Source organism: Peromyscus maniculatus, chromosome X (genome assembly GCF_049852395.1).
Source record: "Peromyscus maniculatus bairdii isolate BWxNUB_F1_BW_parent chromosome X, HU_Pman_BW_mat_3.1, whole genome shotgun sequence".
NCBI classification, from domain to species: Eukaryota; Metazoa; Chordata; class Mammalia; order Rodentia; family Cricetidae; genus Peromyscus; species Peromyscus maniculatus.
The window spans coordinates 3,238,839-3,259,392 of NC_134875.1; the positions used below are offsets into that span (position 1 = coordinate 3,238,839).

The 20,554-nt window shown below is 43.7% G+C and overlaps 2 protein-coding genes across 25 annotated transcripts in view; one reads left to right on the plus strand and one right to left on the minus strand.

Annotated features, from left to right (window-relative positions):
• The first annotated feature begins 305 nt into the window (after positions 1–305).
• On the plus strand, positions 306–4,604 carry Pnma5 (PNMA family member 5). The gene is given in 3 exon segments (XM_006999094.4): positions 306–442; positions 1,295–2,809; positions 2,812–4,604. Coding segments are annotated over 2 exon segments (1,872 nt in total). The 5' UTR covers positions 306–442; positions 1,295–1,416; the 3' UTR covers positions 3,291–4,604.
• A 1,232-nt stretch (positions 4,605–5,836) lies between these two features.
• The window catches only part of Znf185 (zinc finger protein 185 with LIM domain), a 57,303-nt gene continuing 42,585 nt past the window's right edge, over positions 5,837–20,554 (minus strand). For 18 of the 24 annotated variants that reach the window (XM_076562638.1, XM_042269103.2, XM_076562646.1 and 15 more), the window contains 5 exons: positions 20,220–20,291; positions 16,162–16,264; positions 8,525–8,623; positions 7,911–7,947; positions 5,837–7,819 (listed from right to left, as the gene is read on the minus strand). In XM_076562638.1, coding sequence (XP_076418753.1) covers positions 8,525–8,623; positions 16,162–16,264; positions 20,220–20,291 — 274 coding nt within the window. In that variant the 3' untranslated portion in view covers positions 5,837–7,819; positions 7,911–7,947. The remainder of the gene's footprint in view (positions 7,820–7,910; positions 7,948–8,524; positions 8,624–16,161; positions 16,265–20,219; positions 20,292–20,554) is intronic. The other 6 variants (XM_076562634.1, XM_076562649.1, XM_076562643.1 and 3 more) reach the window with 1 other exon arrangement.

Below are 20,554 nucleotides of genomic sequence, written 5' to 3' on the forward strand. Positions count from 1 at the left end.
GAGCAACTTTGTTAGAATTCCTTCTGTCTCAGTAGCATCCCTTAGTATAGCAGTTGCTCAAATCCTGGCAAGGATTTTTTTTTTTTTTAAAGAATGTCTTACAATATAGTGGTGGCAGGCCTCAAACTGACAGATTAACCTCAGTTAGCCACCTTCAAGTGCAGGGATTAAAGGTGTGTGCCACCATGTCAGCAAGGAGCTGTCTTTAGATTCTTGTGCAGACTCGGATTAGCATAGCCTGCATGGGCAGGGACATTCAGGACAGACCATATTAAATATTCCTCTGCTTTGCATTGAACAGATCAGTGGGCAGGAACCAGCATCCCTGCACCGCCTGTATGGAAAGAAGCCAGAAGACTGCCAGCATCAAGTGCCTGTGCCAGCCAGCAAAGCCACTGTATTAAGCACACTTCAGTGGGGCACTGCATAACCAACAGCAGGGGTGAGCAGCTATTTTGGTAGTAACCTCTAACTCTAGCAAAGAACAGGTGAAGGGGCTTCCTGCCAAGGTTCACAGACTGCAGGGTAGGACCATACTTAGGGTGACAGTGTCTGTTTACTTTCTGGGACTTTTTCTGCCTCTGATTGCAGATTCCATATAATTTGAAACCATAAGCTTTTTTTTTTTACTCAGTGCCCACTCTGCTTACCTCCCTCTGCACCGGTCACCACCACCATCTTGTTACTAAGACACTTTATTGGTTGGAGGACCATGACATCACCTGTTGTTCCTTAAGGACCTTAACCTTACCACAAGGCACTATGTGATAACTTATGGTAGAAACCCAGATCCATACTATTCTTGTTTCCATGGCAGTACTTTAGCGTGTCACACATTCCTTGCATCCACCACTCACAGATCATATCTGCTGAGTTCCAGTCATCTTTCTCATCTCCTGAGCATGTCTTCAGGAAGAGGGGAGTCTCCTATGTGCTGCTAGTCTTGGACCCAGCAAGGAGTGGTTTGAATCAAACATAGCCCCTAGTGGGTGGCAGTGTTTCTTCCTGCCCTTTCTTCCACTGGGTCTTTTCCAATGTTCGGAGGCACTAGTCTTTGCCTCCTAACATTGGCATTTTTCCCACAGGTACTTGCAGAATACATGGTAGAGTCCCTGGACTTCCAGTGAGGTTGCTGTGGCAGGACGTCAGCAGGGTCCAGTGAGGTTCAGGGAGCTTTGTGTGGGAAGACCCTCAACAAAATGATTACAAGAGCCTGGGAAGCAAGACTGAATCTCTGAGAGGAGGAGAGGTGATAGGAAGTGTTAACTAAGCTCTTATTTCTTTTACATTTCAGGCTGTGTGAAGCCCAGGACATTGCTGCCTTTCTACATGGCATTGGCTTAGAATCCTCTGAGTCCTAGGAAAATTCTGAGCTAATTACCCTAGTGTTAAGTCTGTTCATACAGGGTGGGACTAATGGCTGTGGCTCTGCTAGATGACTGGTGTAAGGGGATGGACCTGGACCCCAAGAAGGCTGTGCTCATTGTGGGCATTCCTGTGCAGTGCAGTGAGGCTGAGATAAAGGATGCTCTGAAAGAAGGCTTACCTCCTTTGTGTGCTCACAAGGTGATAGGCAGAATGTTCAGGAGGGAAGATGAAGCTAAGGCAGTCTTAATTGAACTGACTGAAGTTGTCAATTATACTATGATGCCCACTCATATACCAGCAGCAGGGGGGGCCTGGGAAGTGGTAGTCAAACCCCGTAGCCCAGATGATGAGTTTATCAATAAGCTGACGTACTTTCTGAGAGATGAAGGACGGAGAATGGTAGATGTGGCCAAAGCCCTAGGGTTTAGCATTGCCCCTACAGTGAGCATGGACCTAAGGAATTCAGACCAAGACAAACCAGAAGGCTTGAAGTCTCTGTGCAGTAGCATGTGTTATCAAAAATTGAAAGTGTTTTCTGGCAGTCCCTTTCCAGGCCCAGGAGAAGAGACCTTTGAAACCTGGTTAGGGGAGGTCACTGAGATGATGCAGTTATGGCAGGTGTCTGAGAAGGAGAAGAAGAGGCGTCTTCTAGAGAGCTTGCGTGGCTCTGCCCTGTCAATTATGCAGGCACTGTGGGCTACCAATGACGCCCTAACTATGGAGCAGTGCTTGAAAGCCCTAAAGCAGATCTTTGGGAATAAAGAAGACTATAAGATCTTACAGTTCAGATTCCTTCAGTTTTCTCAGAAACCTGCAGAGAAGCTATCTGATTACTTGCTGCGCTTAGAGCCCCTGCTGCAGAAAGCAGTGCAGCAGAGCCCCTTGTCCGCACACAGTGTAGACTCAATTCGCCTCAAGCATGTCTTATCTCGAGTCTCCCTGACCACTGGCCTTCGGGGCAAGCTGTCCCTCTTAGATCAGCAGGGATGCCCACCCACTTTTCTGGAGTTAATGAAACTCACTCAAGATGAGGAAGAGTGGGAGACTACCATGGTAGTGATGAAGGAGCAGCAGAATCAGACAGAAAAGGAAAACAGGATCAGTGAGGCAGCAACAGATCAGGTTACCACCCAGGCAGGATTTTTTAGGGAGATCAGCACCCAGACCATAGGAGAGGAAATTACATCAGTGAAATGGAGGCGACTGTTATGGACACACAGTGGTGGGGAAGAGGGGCCTATTAGGGAATCAGGTTTCAGGGCTGAAAATGATCCTGATGAGCAGAAACCCCATGTTGAAGCACAGGAGTCGGGAAACGAGAGAGGGGCTGGGGCTATGAGCCACCCCAACCCCAGAGAAATATAGGCTCAAGAGTTCCAAGAATTCCTTCCTCTAGCAGGCAACAGAGATACCTTGGCAAAATGATGGGGCATCCCAGACAAATGGCAGGGGAAATGAGTGGTGGTGCAGAAGGGCAAGACGGCCAGGGCCCGGGTAAGGCATCCCACTTGCCACTCGCTAGAAGTGATTCCAACAAGCAAAAACAGGCTCTACCTAGCTCAGTGACTACCATATCCCAGGCCCATGGAGAGAACCAGAGAAAGGAATGGGGACGTACTATAGCCAGACTACAGGGTGATCCAGATCCCAATTGGGACAGTAGTGAGTCAAAGGATAAAGGTGGTGAGGCTTGGGGCTCTGAGCTAAGGATGCCCATTGGCACTGAAACAGCATGGGGCGTAGAGGAAGCAGTCACAGGGTTGTCTTGGCCAGAGAGAACCAATGCCTGGGGGGAAGCGCAGCAAGGCAGGGAGACAGTGCTCCGGAGAGGAGGCCGCAGGATCCAGCCCGTCTTCAGGATCATCTACACTGCTCTAGGGGAGCCCCATGAGGGCAGTACCCTTGAGTCCTTTCGTGAGTGAAACCCCTGGGTCCCTGGACCCAAAGGCTCCGGGAGGCCAGTGCCAACTCAGAGGCAGTTTCCTTCTGGACACCTTGACTGTGAGCAGGAAAAGACACCAGTGCCCAAGAAGAGCCCCAAGCTGGGGGTGTGCACCCAGCACCATAGGATTCATGCTCTCAGCTGGCCTGAGAGCCTTTGAGTGTGCAGAACAGACTTTGTGTGAACAGGAGGTGGAAGAAGAGCAGCAAGAGGACTTGGGGGGGGGGGGCGAGGGTAGTTTGTTCTGCTCTCTTTTGTCCAGGGCTGCTGGAGAATTCCAGAAAGCAAGCAGGGGAAGCCTGGTGAATACAACTGGGCAGGCAGCTGCCAAGGCTGGCCCCAAACCCCGCCAACCTGGGAGGATGGCCAGGCAGTGCTGCCGAGGTGCCATCCTCCATCTGTCACCCATACCACAAGGGTGGAAGTTACAGAAGAGGCCATCTCAAGGGTTCTGCCTGGCTCTCCCAACATGGATGCCCCCTCCCCAATGCTATCCTGAGGCAGGCTACTCTCTGCTTTGGAACACCTCTCTTATCTTTCAGCCTCATACTGACCCAGCTGTCCAACCAGTCCCTTCCCACCTTGTGTGCTTATCCACGACCCATTGATCCTGTACAAAGCTGTGAGTGAGGTGTGTTAACTTGAGCAGCTGGAAGCCCTGACTACCTGGTCAGGGTCACCTCTACACCCTGGCACATGTTGTGAGCTTCTGTGCCAGCCAAGGCCATGCTAGCTCCTCTCCCACCAGTGTTGTGAACTCCTTGTCTGTTTTCCTGGTGTACATCTAGACCAGCCTGCTGCTCGTTCTCCTGCAGATGTGTGTGTTGTTACCTGATCAGGTGCTCCCCAGAATCCCCAGGCTCAGTCCTGGCAGCCAGTGGGAAGCAAGGACGTTGACAAGGGACTGGTCAGTGACTTTAACATGGGACTGTGCTGTAATGTTCCACTCCTGCTGTTACTTGTGACTATTTTCTAGGGTTGGTGGAGTTTTGCAAGCTATGCTCCCCAATTCCCTGTGACGGGTCTTTGTATACTCTAAGGCAGTACCACCCTGCAGTGGTGATCTCTTGAGAGCATTCCTTAAAGCAAAGGACATTACCAGAACTTGACAAGATTGACATTGACCAGATCTTGACAAGAAACAGATCTAGGGCACCCAAGACAATATATTGTAGCAAAAGGTCCTTGTGTGGGCAGGGCTTGTGGCTTTTCGTGTCCACTGAAAGTTTCTGTGTTACCTAGTTTTAAATGGTTTTAGTACAAGTTTTGCTGAATAAATTTCATGAATGTTTCAGCTGTGTCCTGACTGTGGTGGGAGTGAATTGGATGGCAACAGTGGTGGCTGGGTTGACACTGGCATGTGTGCATGTGCAAGACCATGAGGGACTTCAGTGGTCTGGATGGGAAGGAGTCAGTCTACTGGTAGCCAATGGGTGTGAGATAAAATGACGGTCTTCTCAGGGCATTTACCAGGAGCAGGAATAAAGGGGCTGCATGCTGAAGGGAGGGTGCAGTACATAAGGCAGGCTCCAGGATTCTCGTTGCAGCAATATACTTGTAGAGGGCACAGGGCATCTATGTGACAGATTGACAGATATGGAAAGGACTCCAAAAGGGCCAGGGAATGATGCCCTATAGATGTTGTGCATAACTCAGGGCATGGTGGTTTTCCACCCACTCTGTTCAGTCTACCCCCTGACTGGGTAGGGGCCAGCTCTGTCTCCACTGAAGGATATTTGAGGACTAGTTAGACAGGGTGCTTGGCAGACTGTGAAGGAAAAAGGGGGAATGAGGGACTATTTCAGACACCTGTCATTTTTCCTGTCCTTTTGTGGGGATGTGTATGTTGTGATCCCTAAGCAGGTATGACTTTTTATGTGCACTTGTGTGTGCATGTACCCACTTGCATGTTAGCGTGCATTTTTGACAGTGAATGAATAAGAGTATTGTCCAGTGAATAGGTGTATATATGAGTCACTGTGTCTGTGAAGGAGCATGTTTTTGAATGTTGGGAACATGTGTGCCAGTGTATGAATATCTCTGAATGTGAGTATCACTGAAGGTGAGTGTGATAACATGTCATTGTATGTGAGAATGGGTGTGTTGGAGCATGAGACTGGACTCAGTGAGGGTCCAGTGTCTTGAATGTAAAGCATGTGTGTGCTGATAAATGTAAATGTGTGTTACTGAATGAGTGTGACTGTCATATGTGTCACTGCAGAGCTTGTAAACCAGTGTTTTATAAGGTTGGTGGGTTCTGACTTGATCAAATATCAGGAGGCAGTATCATCTATAGTGGGTGCTCAGGAAATATTTATTAATGAGTGAGCAATCCTTTCCCTTCCTTTAGGTTTATAGCTGGGTACTAGGATTGCAGGCATGAGCCACCATATCCAGCTTGGTCTTGTAGTAAGAATGGCTTCTGGTAAACCACGTGCCCCAAATTACCAAGTTATTATACTCAAGTGCATTATGTACACACAAAAAAACAAAATGTTTTTTTTTAAAAAGAAGAAATCATAATACTGATGTGTAATATCTTAACATTTATTATAATTTGTATACATTAATGTGGGTTAGCAAATTTAGCTAGAAACAATAAGCAATTAAAAAGAAATAAAATAATGCAAAACCATCCCTCTTTTAAGACACAAAAGGGCTATTTTGTAGTCAAATCAATACCAACATTACAACCTGTCTTTGAGTATCTTCCATATTTCTAAAACTCCTTTAATGGCAAAGTACACCTTTAAGGTGGGGAAACCATCCTGCCTTGGGCCTCTTTACTGTGGATCCCATCTATGGGGCCTGCACTGAGACTCCCAGGTAACACCTCTAACTAAAGGAGTAACTTACTTTTCTCTTACTAATTCATTTGGCACCCATATGTTTTTGCCTACAATCTGCCAAGTCCCATGCTAGAGCGGGACTCGAGAAAGACTAGTTGGTAATTAGTGTGGGGATGTGGCATACTGTACTCCTTCTTCCCTTCAGAGTACACACAGCAGATAAATATGCAAATAAATAGAATGTTCTTCTCTGATTACTTGATAGGAAGAATAAGTCTATACTCAAATGTGCTTAGAACTTAGAGTCTAAAGAAAGAGATGAGTTATTTTTATAAGTAAATCAAATGAAGAAGCCTCCATTTTGCATCCCCCAATCTTGAGGGCTATTTTTCCTTTCAAGGAGCTTACAATTTAATGCTGTACCCAAAGGCAGCAAAGTGAAGTTGAATTAGAGCAGCATATTAACAGACTGCAAGGATGAACCTGCCTCTGCTCTGGCAAACATCAGCTTTTAGCACTTTGAGTACCTAGAAGTTGATGTTGGTTTGAATTAGAGTCAGGACTAGAAAATAGGTCACTGTGTGCTTAGGGCAGAGAGCCTACTGCACCATTCACTGGATGTCAATTAGATTACTGTAGTGCTTCAAGGAGAGATCCAAGAAGCCCAGACATGGAGTGAATTTCACACTTTTCCCATTTCTAAGAGTATGCTTCAGGGCAGTATTTCATAGTAGGGACCCTCTACACAGTGCCTGGCACATGCTCAATACTAGCTCAGTGTCATGATGGTTATTGCTTCTGGAAAAAGTATAGGCTCCAGAGAGAGACAGTAGTGGTTCTACAGGATTCTTCCCACTTCTCTGAGCATTACTATCTTCATTTCTAAAATGAGAATATTTTAGAGACTACTAAAGAAATTAAAAGCCAGTGCTTTGTGGTAATGCCTGGTGTGTGGTGAGGTCTCAAGAAACTTTATCTGTTTTCTTCTCTACTCTTTTGGAAGCTACACACTTCAGAGAATTTCTATGTAAAATCTAGGAAACAGGACACTGAGGGTAAACACTTGAACTAGCTATTAAAATTCAAACAGACACAGATATCCCTTTTGTTAGAAGCCTCCTAATATTGTATCTTTTCAAATTTAATCCTGGGCAAACTTTCCAATATGTACTGAAATACCTTACTGGAAAAACTCAAAGGAGAATGGGAGGAAGTAATTTAAATCTGCTACATAATTCAATCAAAAACAACTTTTAAGAATTGTATGAGAAATTAAAAATACATACACACACACAGTGATTACCTTGTTGCCAACCCTTAGCATTCAATGCCTGTAATTTCCCTACTAGGGATCATCAACAGATTTTGGTTTGGTCCCTCAGAAGCCTCCAAAAGTCTGCATACACTGATACTACACTTGTGCCCATGTCTAGCACACCAGGTCATCTGCACTCATTAGAAAGCCAACATATCTTAGGGAAGTCAAAGTGGAGTCCTTCATCCTGGGAGCAACTGAGATATGGATTTGAATTTCTAAGGTATAAAAGGCTATACATGTGTATTATAACATCATTGAGATACAATACTAGATGTATTATTTCAGTACAAGGTGGGCAGAAGGACAGTGAAACCAGGTAGGGGAGGATGTAAGGGAAGAACCAACAATTTGGGGGCAACTAGACAGCCAAATGTATCTGGGGCTCATCAGCTTCTGTTCAGCCTGGAGGAACAAAAAGGAAACAGGTAGCAATGAGAATAAGCATCTAATATCTGACAGCCAGGTTCCCTTGGGGTAGGTAACTGTTACTTACAGTGATTGTGAGCCTAAGTCCAACACAAATGCATTTCCTGGAGAAAAGGCAATTTTTGTGTAGTCAGAGAGGGAAAATATGCTGTGTTCAGACACTTGGGACAGTCCCACTGGCTATTGGCCTAGAGGCTGCTTTATTCAACATCTTCGTTATTAAGTCTAAATCTATAGTCCAAAGGAATATAGCAGAGAGCACAGCACTCGAATCTGAGACCTGGGATGAGGTCCAGATTCTACCACATACCAACTGGGTGTTTGTCCAGAACCATTTCCTTTCTACATTTTTATTTCCTTGTTACAAGATAGGCCCAGGTGTCACACGGGGTTAGAGGATTCAGCTGAGGTTCTGGATGGGAGAGGTATTTCTTTTGAGGAACATACTATGATTCTAGCAACTTGGAAAAGGTCTTTAGGGAGGGATTTTGCTCACATCACTTAAGATCTCAAAGTAGCATAGAGCACAGAACAAGGACTTGGGATTCTCGGATTAAATGACTGAGAAGCATGGCAGGGTCCTGAAGTAAAACCCAGGTCCAAACCAGAGCGAACGTTTGTCTTGTTCCTTTAGTCTAATGAGGCTTTAGGCTGCTTATTCTATGGGCATCCAGCACTCACCTAGAAGAGCTTCTCATAGCATTTCCCACAGTGGATGGTGTCCCGGTGAATGAAGATCTGATCTAGGAGATCACCCATTGGTTTATTGCAAATCCCACACTAACAGAGAAAGCAAAGTTGAGGTCAGGACTCAAAGCAGATTCTGTAAGCTGATGGCACATCCTGAGCTTCCAAGGAGATAACAAGATATTGCAAAAATAGATATAAAACCTAATCTAGAAAACAAGATAAAACAAATAAACACAAAACACCAAAGTAAGCTGGTAGGGACTGGGGAGATGGCTCAGTCAGGAAAGCATTTGCTGTGGATTTGATCTCCAGAACTCATAAAATCTGGGTGCAGAGGCACAAACCTGTAATCCCAGTGCTTGGGTGGCAGACACAGGAGTATTCCTGGGGCTCTGACCACTCCAGGGTCACTGAGAGACCCTGTTCTTGCTTAAATAACACAGAGGAAGGCGTCCAATGTCTGGCGCGCGCGCGCACGCACACACACACACACACACACACACACACACACACACACACACACACACAGAGTGGGGGGGCAGGATGATCAGCATTCTGGTTAAGGGTCTCAGTTTCACAATTCAGCCCAGGTTGACTGAGTGAGATGGGCAAGTAATTGAAACTTTTCCAGCCTCTACTTCCTTATAAGATTAGGAGAGGCTAGAGGATGTGAAGTTTAAGGTCCTGAGGAAGGTAATAGTGCTCCACAGAAGAGAAGGATGTTTTAGTAGCTCAGTTCTTCCCACAAACCCATGTCCCCAGGAATGGCAGTGGCAGGACTTCTTGGCACTGGGGGTTAAGTAAAAGACCAAAAAGTTCCTGGTTTTCCAGATCTCTCAATATCTCCAGCCTGGGGCTTCTAGCTTCAAGGAGTCAAAGGTGCCAGGAAGGATAGGACAGCACTTAGACAACCCCAACTCCCTTTGCTCATTCCCACCATGCACCTTTCTGATGGCAATCTGGCTACTTCTACTTCTCAACATTCTCCTGGCAGAGTATTCCTCAATGTAAATCAATTATGCTTTTGTTTCCTGTATAATGATTCTGTCCTTTTAGTTGCTGTGCACCAGACTGGAACATGGACTTAGAATGGTGCTCATCTATTAGGGGGTCACTTCTGGACATGCAGAAAATGAACAATGTATACAAATGACTCTAACCAGTGTGATCACTTTTCTTGGGGCAGCAAAAAGCAGCTGGGTAGTGCTGATGATAGAAATCAGTGGCAAAGCACTAATACAACATATGTAAAACCCTAGGTTCAATCCCCAGTATGAAGAAAAACATGTCTGAGAGACCTCTAGCTCTCTTGGCACAATCTAGAATTGAGCAGGTTTCTGTCAATGCTGAGTAACTCTGTGACCTTAGAAAAATAATGCTGGACTAGGGAGATGGCTCCATGGGTAAAGCACTTGCCAAGTAAGCATCAGGACCTGAGTTTGGACCCTTAGAATGCATATAAATCCGGATGTGGTAGCACGCATCTGTAATTTCAGTGCTCCTATGATGAGATGGGAGTCAGAGAGGTGACTCCGTAGAAACTCATAGGCCACCTACACTGGCATACAGTAGCAGAGAAGAGACCATTTCAGACTAGATGGAAAGTAAGTCCCAACACCCAAATTGTCCTATGATCTCCACAAGAATGCAATGGCACTAAAGGCACATGAACACCTACACATACATATACAACAAACAAACAAACAAACAAAAACAAGGAATATCTCTCCAATCCTGTACTTAAGGCTCATGGGCTACAACTCTTGGTCATTCTACTCACCTTCCAAGAATCCCCTAAGCATAGCAGCTTTCTGCCACAACTCCAACTTTGCCACACAGTATGTGATTCCTACTTGGGCCAGGTTAGAATTTGTCTGACATTACTTCTCCCTATGTACCAGTTAGATGTATACATGGCAGTTGCTTCATGTTTGTTACTTTGAAACTAACTTCCCTTTACCTCTAACTCCTATTCATCCTCCCTCACATAGCCTCCCTGCAGTTCTTGCCCACTCCAATTGCATTTTCCCTTGTGAATGGTCAGTGCTGTGTAACCACATGTATTCAAGAGTAGCCTAGGTCTTAGGTTCCCCATAATTTTGCTGTGCTTTATGTAATGGTCTGTCATTAAGTACATAACCTCAAATCAACTCTTCTTGTACTATTCATAGAAGTCCACCAGTCAAGGAAAACAATATACTTTGTACCTTCTATAGGTGACCTACAAAGTTGGCCAGTTCCTCAAGCAAGTCACCCAGACTTCACTCACCACCTTTCATATGACCTCTTATCTCAAAGTCCAGTCCACTCACAATTTGGTCTCCATCATATCACTGAACTGTTCCTAGTAAGGCACTGATAACTATCATGTTACAAAATTCACTGGTCACATTTCAGTCTTCATCTTATTTGCTCTTAGCAATTGCTGACAGGGTGACGTAGCATTCAGGCATTTACACTGGCCTGCTCTCAGGGATGTAGCAGGACATGTCATCAGCAGCAGCCAAGATGTGACACTGTAGCTACTCAGCCACTAAGTAGAGCACTGTCCCTTTGTGCATGCACTATATTCCCTTAGAAAAGGCAAGCCCTTCTCGCCCCCCTCTCTCTTTCCTTCTGCTCTTAGAGGCCACCTCTGCACCTCCCCACAATAAACTTTCCACGTGAGCTCTGTTGCATGGTGTGACTTTGTGGTACTGTCATGTCATTTTTTCATTCATCTGGTGTTGAAACCATGGGAGTGGCATTATATGAGTTCCTTTCCAAGTGACTCACCTCTCCAAACTAAGCTGCTGACCTGACTCTCCTAAGGTATGTATGGATCACTTTTTTCTGCTGCCTTCTTCTACCCACCAAATTTGACTGTAAATTCTGGAGTCCACCTCTTCAGCTGCATCTTCCCTCCACCTGCTTGAACCATTCATCTCTCCTCATCTACTTGGCAAGTGTCTCTCTAGCTCCTGCAGCCTGCTATACTTCCTGTGCACTTATCATGTAACTATTGGTCTCTGGCTCGTGGACCCTCCTATGCCCTTCTGGGATGACTATCACCTGGGCATGTCTTTGTCTCTCTGGCCTGCAACACCCATGGGGGCATCCCTCTGCTAAAGACACGTACCCCCTCTCTTTTCCCCAAAGCCTCTCCCAGTCCACCTCTTCAATCATTTTCCCCTCTACCTACTTTAACCATGTCTCTCTTCTTCTGCTGCATAAGTGTTACGCTGGAGCTCCCTGCTTTGTCTACTTTTAATACAAAAGCCACACTGGTGTGCCAGGACATTCCTCTTGCCCTACTGGACCCCTATCACATAGACGGGGTCACCTCTCCTCTGTGATTTGGAACATTTCTCTCTGACAAGTCTCTCATTTCGCTTGGAGATGCCCTAGATTGAAATTCTTGACACCACTATACTCACTCCCTCTGCTCCTTTTGTTCTCAGCTCCTTTCTAGTCTTCCTCACCTCTTGCTAGGAGCTTCAGTGTGACCCCTTTATTGTCTCCTCCCAGTCAGAGCTACCAGCTCTGTCTTTCCTTATGCTGTCCTGGGCCTCCAGTTTCTTATCTCCTCTTGAGCCTTATATGACCCTTTCTCTCTTCCTCCTTGGACTCCAAGATTATTAAAGTCTCACTGTCTTACTGCAAAAGGCTTGGCCTCAGTATATAGATCAATCAGTGGCCAATGATTGGCACACTAGATTTTCAAATTCTCTCATATGGTAACAACTTCTGTCACTGCACAAACAAATGATCCCCAAATCTCTTATATCTAAACTTGCTCTGCTCTAAGGTTTTTCTACTTTCCAGTCTTAAAAATCTTCTATCTATCTCAGCCTGGCAATGGTAGCATAGGCCTTTAATCCCAGCACTCAGGGAGGCAGATGCAAGTGGATCTCTGTGAGTTCAAGGCCAGCCTGGTCTACAGAGTTGAGTTCCAGGACAGGCAATGGAGAGAAACACTGTCTTGAAAAATCAAAAACAAAATAAAACAACAACTTCTATCTCTACTATTTCTTTGCTGTCCTACTCTCAAAGAAAATCTCTTAAAACTATGCTGTAAACTATGTCAGGATTTTTTAAGTTCCTTGGGTTGGTTAAAAAAATCTATAACAAATTTAGCTTAAAACTTTTAACAAAAAGGTTACAGTTAAAATCTTAATTTGCTACAACTTACTATTCAACTCTTGTTTAAAAAATAGATCTATTAGATAGATGTTTTTAAATAGCAACCACACGGCTGATAGCTGTCTTTACTAAGGTTAAAAAAAGAGTACATGCCATGTGACTTCACCACCTTGATTAAAATGACTACATGGTATAAACCAACCAAAGCAACAATTATAAAACTTGTTAGTACTACGGAGCCCTTGGCTTATCAGTGTATCTCCTTTTAGACTAAGGCAACAGCAGGTCTCCAGAGTATTTTGGATTAAGATGGATTTTCATATGATGATCAATTCCTAAGGTTATAAAGGTCTACTTAGGTTAACAGAAACTGACTTAGAGATGTATGTCTAACCACTTATGTCTTTGCTGTGTTCAATACAAGGCTTCTGAAAAATCTTAGATAAGGAACAACATATGTTTGATGAATAATATATATTTGATAAGTAAGGTTTATAAATTCCTAAGATCTACTTAGGTAAACAGTAAGTAACTTAAAGATATATGTCTAGCCTCTTTGTCTTTGTTAATTTTGTTAAGCTTTAGCCATTTGGAGAAACTGAGTTATACACGAAACTGATATTTATTCTGTAATGATGCACTATAAAAAAGATCAGCAGAGCCGGGCGTGGTGGCGCACGCCTTTAATCCCAGCACTTGGGAGGCAGAGGCAGGCGGATCTCTGTGAGTTCGAGGCCAGCCTGGACTACCAAGTGAGCTCCAGGAAAGGAGCAAAGCTACGCAGAGAAACCCTGTCTCGAAACACCAAAAAAAAAAAAAAAAAGATCAGCAAAGTTCCCAGTCTCCTATGGACTGTATTTACGGTTTAAAGTTTACTGCATTTATGGCTTAAAGTTTTATTTTGATGCTAAAACATCTTCAATTAAATCTTCAACTCAATTTTTTTAAATCTCAAACTTAACAGTGATAAAGCTATAAAATCCTAATCTTATAAAAGCTACTAGCTTATGGTAAACTGTTAAAGTGAATTAATACATGCAAGTTAATGCTCAGAACTATGTTCTTAGTCATGCTAAGTACAAATATAATTCATTTGCAGGGACATGCTTTATTCAGCCTCCTGTATGTGTTTTCAAGGATAAGCCTAAAGCAAGTAACTTTTTTTTTTTTTTTTTTTTGGTTTTTCGAGACAGGGTTTCTTTGTGTAGCTTTGTGCCTTTCCTGGAACTCACTTGGTAGACCAGGCTGGCCTCGAACTCACAGAGATCCGCCTGCCTCTGCCTCCCGAGTGCTGGGATTAAAGGCATGCACCACCACCGCCCGGCGCAAGTAACTTTTAAGCAAAAATGTTTAATGAAAAGAAGCTTCCTGTGATAAACAGAAATGTCAGCTCCTAGTAGCAACCCTAAAGTCTCCAAAGAAGATGATGCGGATAACCACGTGGAACTATGTCTCCTCACTGCTAATGTTTTAGGGACTCATGCTGAGAAATCCATCTTGCAGTATTGTTGGTGAGTTTCCCTGTCTATTGTTTGCTGATCTACCTTGTTAAGCAGGGCTTGCATGTTAACTTGGTTCTGTTTTTCTGGCCAGACACCCACTTAGTGTTTGATAAGTGCCACTGGCACAAAACAAACAAACAAACAAACAAAAAACAAAAAACAGAATTTTTTTTGACATACCCATACTCTGCTTCTGGATCAGATGGAATAGTACATGGCTTTTCCATGAGATATCTTAAGACCTAATACCCACATATGTCCTCAGTCATTCTTCTACCTCCACGAGAGCATCCCAAGAAAAATAGAGAACTACTTCCTCAAAGTAGCACATTAGGAATACTATAACTTTTATGTTCAAAATAGATAAATTTAAAGTAACAATGAGAAAAACATTTTCATCAGTAAATGCACTTCCTCTCCCTCAGCTATTTAGTTCATTAAAAGAGAAAAAGATACTATTTCATGTCTACATGACAAACTTCATATTTTGATTTTTTTGTATTACTAAGCCTTTCTCATATCTTAAAGAGATAGGGATATAAACATTCTACCTTTTTACACCATTTATAGGCACACCATTTATAAAGGCTACTTTCATTAAAATGTGGTTATAGATAGAACCAACTTTCTGAGTGGACTTAAGGACTTCTTCACAGGGGGGAATTCACATCTGGTTCAGGGAACTTAAATAAAACCTTTGTTGCCAAGGAAGTCATAGGTCCAGTGGTTAAACAACTGCCATTGCTTTAGTAAATGAGTGTGATGTACTGACTAAGATGATGTTTATGCAGGCTGCTGAGGGATAATTGTCACCAACAGTCATACCTGGATGACAATCCTGCATGCTATACTATCAATACATGAGATATGTGTTCTGGTATAACTAGTAACATTCCAGTTGGATTTAAGGCCAGCTTTATGGAAGGGAATTCACATTTCATACTGTAAGCCCTGTCAAAGGCAGTGGCTGGGGAGTGCATAGGCCCTGGTGTGGAAAATACTAATGTTGTTCTGTTAAATAGACATTTGTTCATAGCCACAGATTATTGCTACTGTTAACTTTTATTAAGGAAGCTTCTTTTTGTAGTGAGAGGTGGTTACTCTAGATTTCTAATTGGTCAAAGTGCTGAATGATACTATTGCTGAAGCATAGTGGGAGAAGCTCTGAGTGGGAGAAAATAATCATGTATCTGTATCACCCCCTTCCAAGACCCAGAGAACATCACAGAAGAAGGAATAGAAAGAATTGTGGGAATCAGAGGGAAGGATAAACTTCTGTGGAACTCTGTTGTCCTGGCAAGGCATGGCTGTTGCATCTTAAAATCAGAGTGTCTATGATCACCTATGTGAGATCCTTACAAGATTGGGCCCAATAACATTCCCTTGTAGAACTCACAGGGCAGCTCATGAAAGGGTCACTGGCACTTCAGGAGAGGCATATGAAGCATATTAGACTAGATACAGTAGGTCCCACCCCACCCCAAGAATATATAAGCAGTTAATGCTTGCTACGAGGAGGGTATTTTTCTTTGGTGGTGTAGCTATGTCATAAGTTACCCATGTTCCTATAGGCACCCCCTCACCTATACTCCTGTAATTAACTCTGGTTAAACTCACTGTTTCACCAAACTAGACTTGAGTGGAATCATTTTGTTCATCTGTTTTTGGTGTTCTATATGGGGTGAAAGGACATCTGTTCACATGTTCCCCTAGGAAAATTTAATACAGTTACCCCCCCCATTTTTGCCATCTTCTTCATGCCACTTAGAATGAGCCATGTTTCTATGTTGGGACCTTTGCATTACTGGTCCTCCATGAAAAATAGACTCTGCACAGAACACCCTTTTTGCCTCCATTATGTTACTAACCATGTGGAACTGCCAACATTCCTCTCTAGTTAGCTCAGTGCTCTGTTGAGCCTCTAAGATTGTTCAGAGCTGTGTGCAGAAATCCAATGTCCTCTATACTTCCATAATCTCTCATCAGATTTGTGCTCTTTCTTACCTTAAAACAGTACTCATGGCAGCAGATGCCAAGATGTTCAAGGGTAATCTTTGGACAGTCTCGGATCTCATGGGTGCAGTAAGTACAGACCCCTTCAGTTGGTCTAGGAGACAGAAACAAGAAACAAGTTCTCAGCCTGGTACCCATACTTCTTATATAATGCAGCAGATCTTCTTATTTGGTGCAGACAGACCTAGGTTTGCCAGTATTCCCAGCTTCCCATTGTGTTTTATGTTGTATAACTGAGAGCCAAGTTTGTATATTGTATCACCAATGCCAAATTGCTTCTCAAACTTGGAACTATTCTCCAAAACCAGTATTCATAGCCCTTTTCTGCATGCCTGGGACCATGAAGCCCAACCTTTCTCCCAGTTACTATCAAGGCCACCTTATCTTTAGTCTGATTGTATAGCCTGCTCACAACTCATTTTAAACTCCTAGAAGATACTGACTTCTGGATCAGTAGTATCCTCTGTTCTAAGATTCCTTTTATTTCTGAGAATCATCTCTGATCCTATTTCTTTTCTATTCTTAACAGGAACTGCTGAAAAAGTCTCCTTTCTCTGATCCTACAGGCTAAAATTAGGAATTCTATCTTCCAGAGATGTAGACTTGATTTCAACAGAAGCCAGAATGTCACTAGCAACCAGGCCCCAGAACTGCCATGGACACTGATGGTTTGCCCTGTGTGGTGGTTTGAATGAAAATGGCTCACACAGGCTCATAGGGAGTAGCACTATTAGGATGTATGGCCTTGTTGGAATAGGTGTGGCCTTGTCGGAGAAAGTGTGTCACTGGTGGTGGGTTTTGAGGTTTCAGATGCTCAGGCAAGGCTTGGTGTATCATTCTCTTCCTGCTGCCTGCAGATCTGGATGTAGAACTCTCAGCTACTACTTCTCCAGCACCATGTCTGCCTGCATGCTACCATGCTTCTTCCCATGACAATAATGGACTAAATCTCTGAACTGTAAGCTAACCTTTATAAGAGTTGCCATGGTCATGGTGTCTCTTCACAGCAATAAAAATCTAAGAAAGAACTTGGTACTAGGGATGGGAGTATTGCTGTGATAGGCCTGACCATGTTTTTGTTTGGAGGAATTTCATACTTTGGGTTAGGAAAGGAGTAGAATGCTTTAAGTGGGCCTTAATGGGACATACTAGTAGGGACAAGGAAGACTGGTGCTGAGTGTGATTTGAACTGTGGGGGCCCAGGTCAAGAGGTTTCAGAGGAGAAGAATATTAATATGTGAAGCTGTGAAGGTGAAGCCTGGATTGCCCTGGAGACTCCAAGATGTTGGAGATGCCAGAGCCATGGGATACCTGCTTAGAAAAGCTGCTAACAGGGAGTGGAACCAGCCCAAGAAAGAGAAGTGTGTTTGGTCAACAAAACTGCAAGGAGTTGGAGATCTGAAGATGTTTTGATATCAGACATGGGGATACAGAGTTTGTAGGGAAAGCTAGTGAGCTGACCACCCTGCCCCAGAACCAGGTGTATGAGTTAGCACACCTCAACATCCACCTCATCTATGAGCTGTTGGAGTAAGTGAGGGGGGCAAAACTACAGATCCAAAACAGCAGGATCTCCATGACACAGGACAACAACAGGATAACCAAGAGCTGCCCAGTGAGAGCTCATTATCATTATCTGTGGTGTAGCAGAAACCAGTGGCCTTGAGCCAGACCAATGACTCATGACCCTGGGGTCAGGTCTCTTGCAATTGGAAGAGAGGGCCCTGAATCTCACCTGTGCAAACTGTAGAGCCCTCGGCCCTGGTGATATGAGTGAGGGAGACCCAGATCTGAGAGTTCAAGAGCAGGAGAACTGGGCCTGCTCCTTGCTACAAGCTGCATTGTGTGAGCTAGCCAAGGCAGTGCTGGAGAGTTCATCAAGTAGTGGCAAGGGAAAGCATAGTGAGGAAATACTGGACCAAAACAAGACCAAAAAGCAGCTGTGCAAACTTCAAACTCTGCATCTCCATGTCTGATGTCAAAACACTCTTCGGGTCTCCAAGTCATAGGAATGAACACTTGCAAGTAAAGATGAACAGACTAAAGGGTGATGGTGTGACTCACTGGGCCATAGTACAGCTTCCACAAGATTCTTCTGTTTTTCTTTTTGTTGTTTTGTTTTGTTTGTTTTTTGGTTTTCCTTTTAAATTTGGTTTTGTTTTGGGGGGAGGTTGCAAGGGCAGAGAGTGGATGGGAGGGGACGGGCAGATAGGTGAGATCAGAATGCATGATGTGAAATCCACAAAGAATCAACAAAAGTAAAAAAAAAAAAAGTTGGGGCCTAGCAGGAGGCAAATAGTTTATTGTAGGTGCTTCCTTGGAAGAGAATAATTTAGTTCTTATAGGATCAGTTTAGTTACTGTGAGGATACACTGTAATAAAAGAAGCCTGACGTTCCTTTTTTTCAAATATGCCACTCATGTGTCTTCTAGTCTATGGGATACCATCTGCTATGAGATCCCTAACTACAGCCAAATAGATATTAGGTCCATGCTTTTGAATTTCAAAGACTGTGAACTAAATAAACCTCTTGTTTTTATAAAGTGGGTGTTTTGTTTATATGTTTGTTTTTGAGAAAGGGTCTCACTGTTTAGCCCTAGGTGCCCTGAAACTTGCTATGTAGACCAAGCTGGCCTCAACTTCACAGAGGTCCCCTGCCTTTGCTTCCTGAATGCTAGGAGTAAAGGCATGTGCCCACGCCCAGCCTTGGGTATTTTGTTAAAGCAGCATGTAGCAGACTATGAAATCACCTGATGATTTACTTACCAAGTGATCTGTTATTGTTCAGGATTCAGTTATTTGGATTTTTCTTCAGCTATATTGGAGGGGACATCTGTAACCTTGTGTTGGAATTCCTAGCCACTGGCCACGCCCCCAGCTACATAAACAATTAGTCATCCTAGGGCCTTACATCCTACATAATCTGTGTGCTGGGTGACGGAGTAATTTGCATGCAGCATGATCATGCAGTGTATGCACATGCGTGGCATAACTCTGTAAGCCCATATGCGCACGTGCATAAAAGCTGGTCACAGACTCCTCCCCGCTTCTACCTTCTTCTCCTTTTTCCCCTTTCTCTCTGCACAATCATTTCCATAGGCCTAAAGTACATTCCCCTCTGCTCCTTCCTCTAATATACCTTTATAGTGGGTTTTGTTAATCCTCATGGCTTTTCTCGCACGATAAATAGCACTGCTTAATGAATAACATTGCGCTGCTGCATAAAACCAACACCTTGTCTATTCACAAGCCCCATACTTGTTTGTGTGGGGGAAGGGTAACACACTGGTAGGATTTGCTTCATCTTAACTTTCTCCCCAGTCTGGCTGTTGCTTCTGAGTGTAATCCACAGTAAGCTAGATTGCATAATAAATGGCAGAGGTGAAATATCCATAACCAGAATTCATTTTTGGCTCTGCCAGTAACTCCCCATGACTCCCCCCCCACTACAACTTGAATAGATTCACTAATGCAGACTCTTTTCTTTCCTATTCCAAGAATTTAAAAATAGCTCTTCTTTGTCCTTAAGACCATCCTATGATTGCTGTTATCTAGTGACTACTTTCAGGACTGCTAAATGAGGTATCCTAAGCTCCTACACTTAGTTCCATTGCTCTAGGCCACTATACATCCTTAGTTCTGTCTTCTTGATGATAAAACACTTTTTTCCCTATAGGACAATCTCTTGTGTAGTTGTGTTTTCTTTTGGCATCTAGTCAGATGTGTGATTTAATCAAATGAATCATTGGGTTCTATTCTTAAGAGCCTATCCTGCTGTCAAGAGCCTTCTTGGGTCTTCTTTCAGACACTGAAATTTTCTTCCTCAGAAGCCTTTTGTGTCTATACTTATCTGGGTTTACAGGCTTCACTTGATGCAAATATGACATCCTAATTAGGATAGTATCACCTTATGCAGTGTTCCACTGTGTGACTGTTCTCAAACAGATCAAAGGCTTCAAAGCAGCAAAGAAAAGACCCATGTGAAGATCTTCCTTAGCTCTCTCTCACCTAGGTAACTAGAAGACTTCTGTCAAAAAAAGCAGCCATACCTCTCAGAGGGTGGAGTGCCTTCATGTGGGGGTTTCTTCTCCAGGTTCAATGAGTCTTCAATGCTGCTGGTACTGCAGGGAATGTAATGGAGAAGAGAGCACATGAGCCAGCAGGATCTTCAGTTCCTTTGACCAGCAGGAAAAAAGTAGTTTTACTACTTGTGGATATGTATGGGTTACTATGGGAACTTTCAGGAGCCCATACTCTGAAGAAATAAGAAACTAGATGTGCTGGCTAATTTTATGTCAAGGTGACACAAGCTAGAGTCATTTGAAAAATGGGAACCTCAATTGAGAAAATGCCTCCATAAGATCAGGCTGTAGACAAGCCTGTA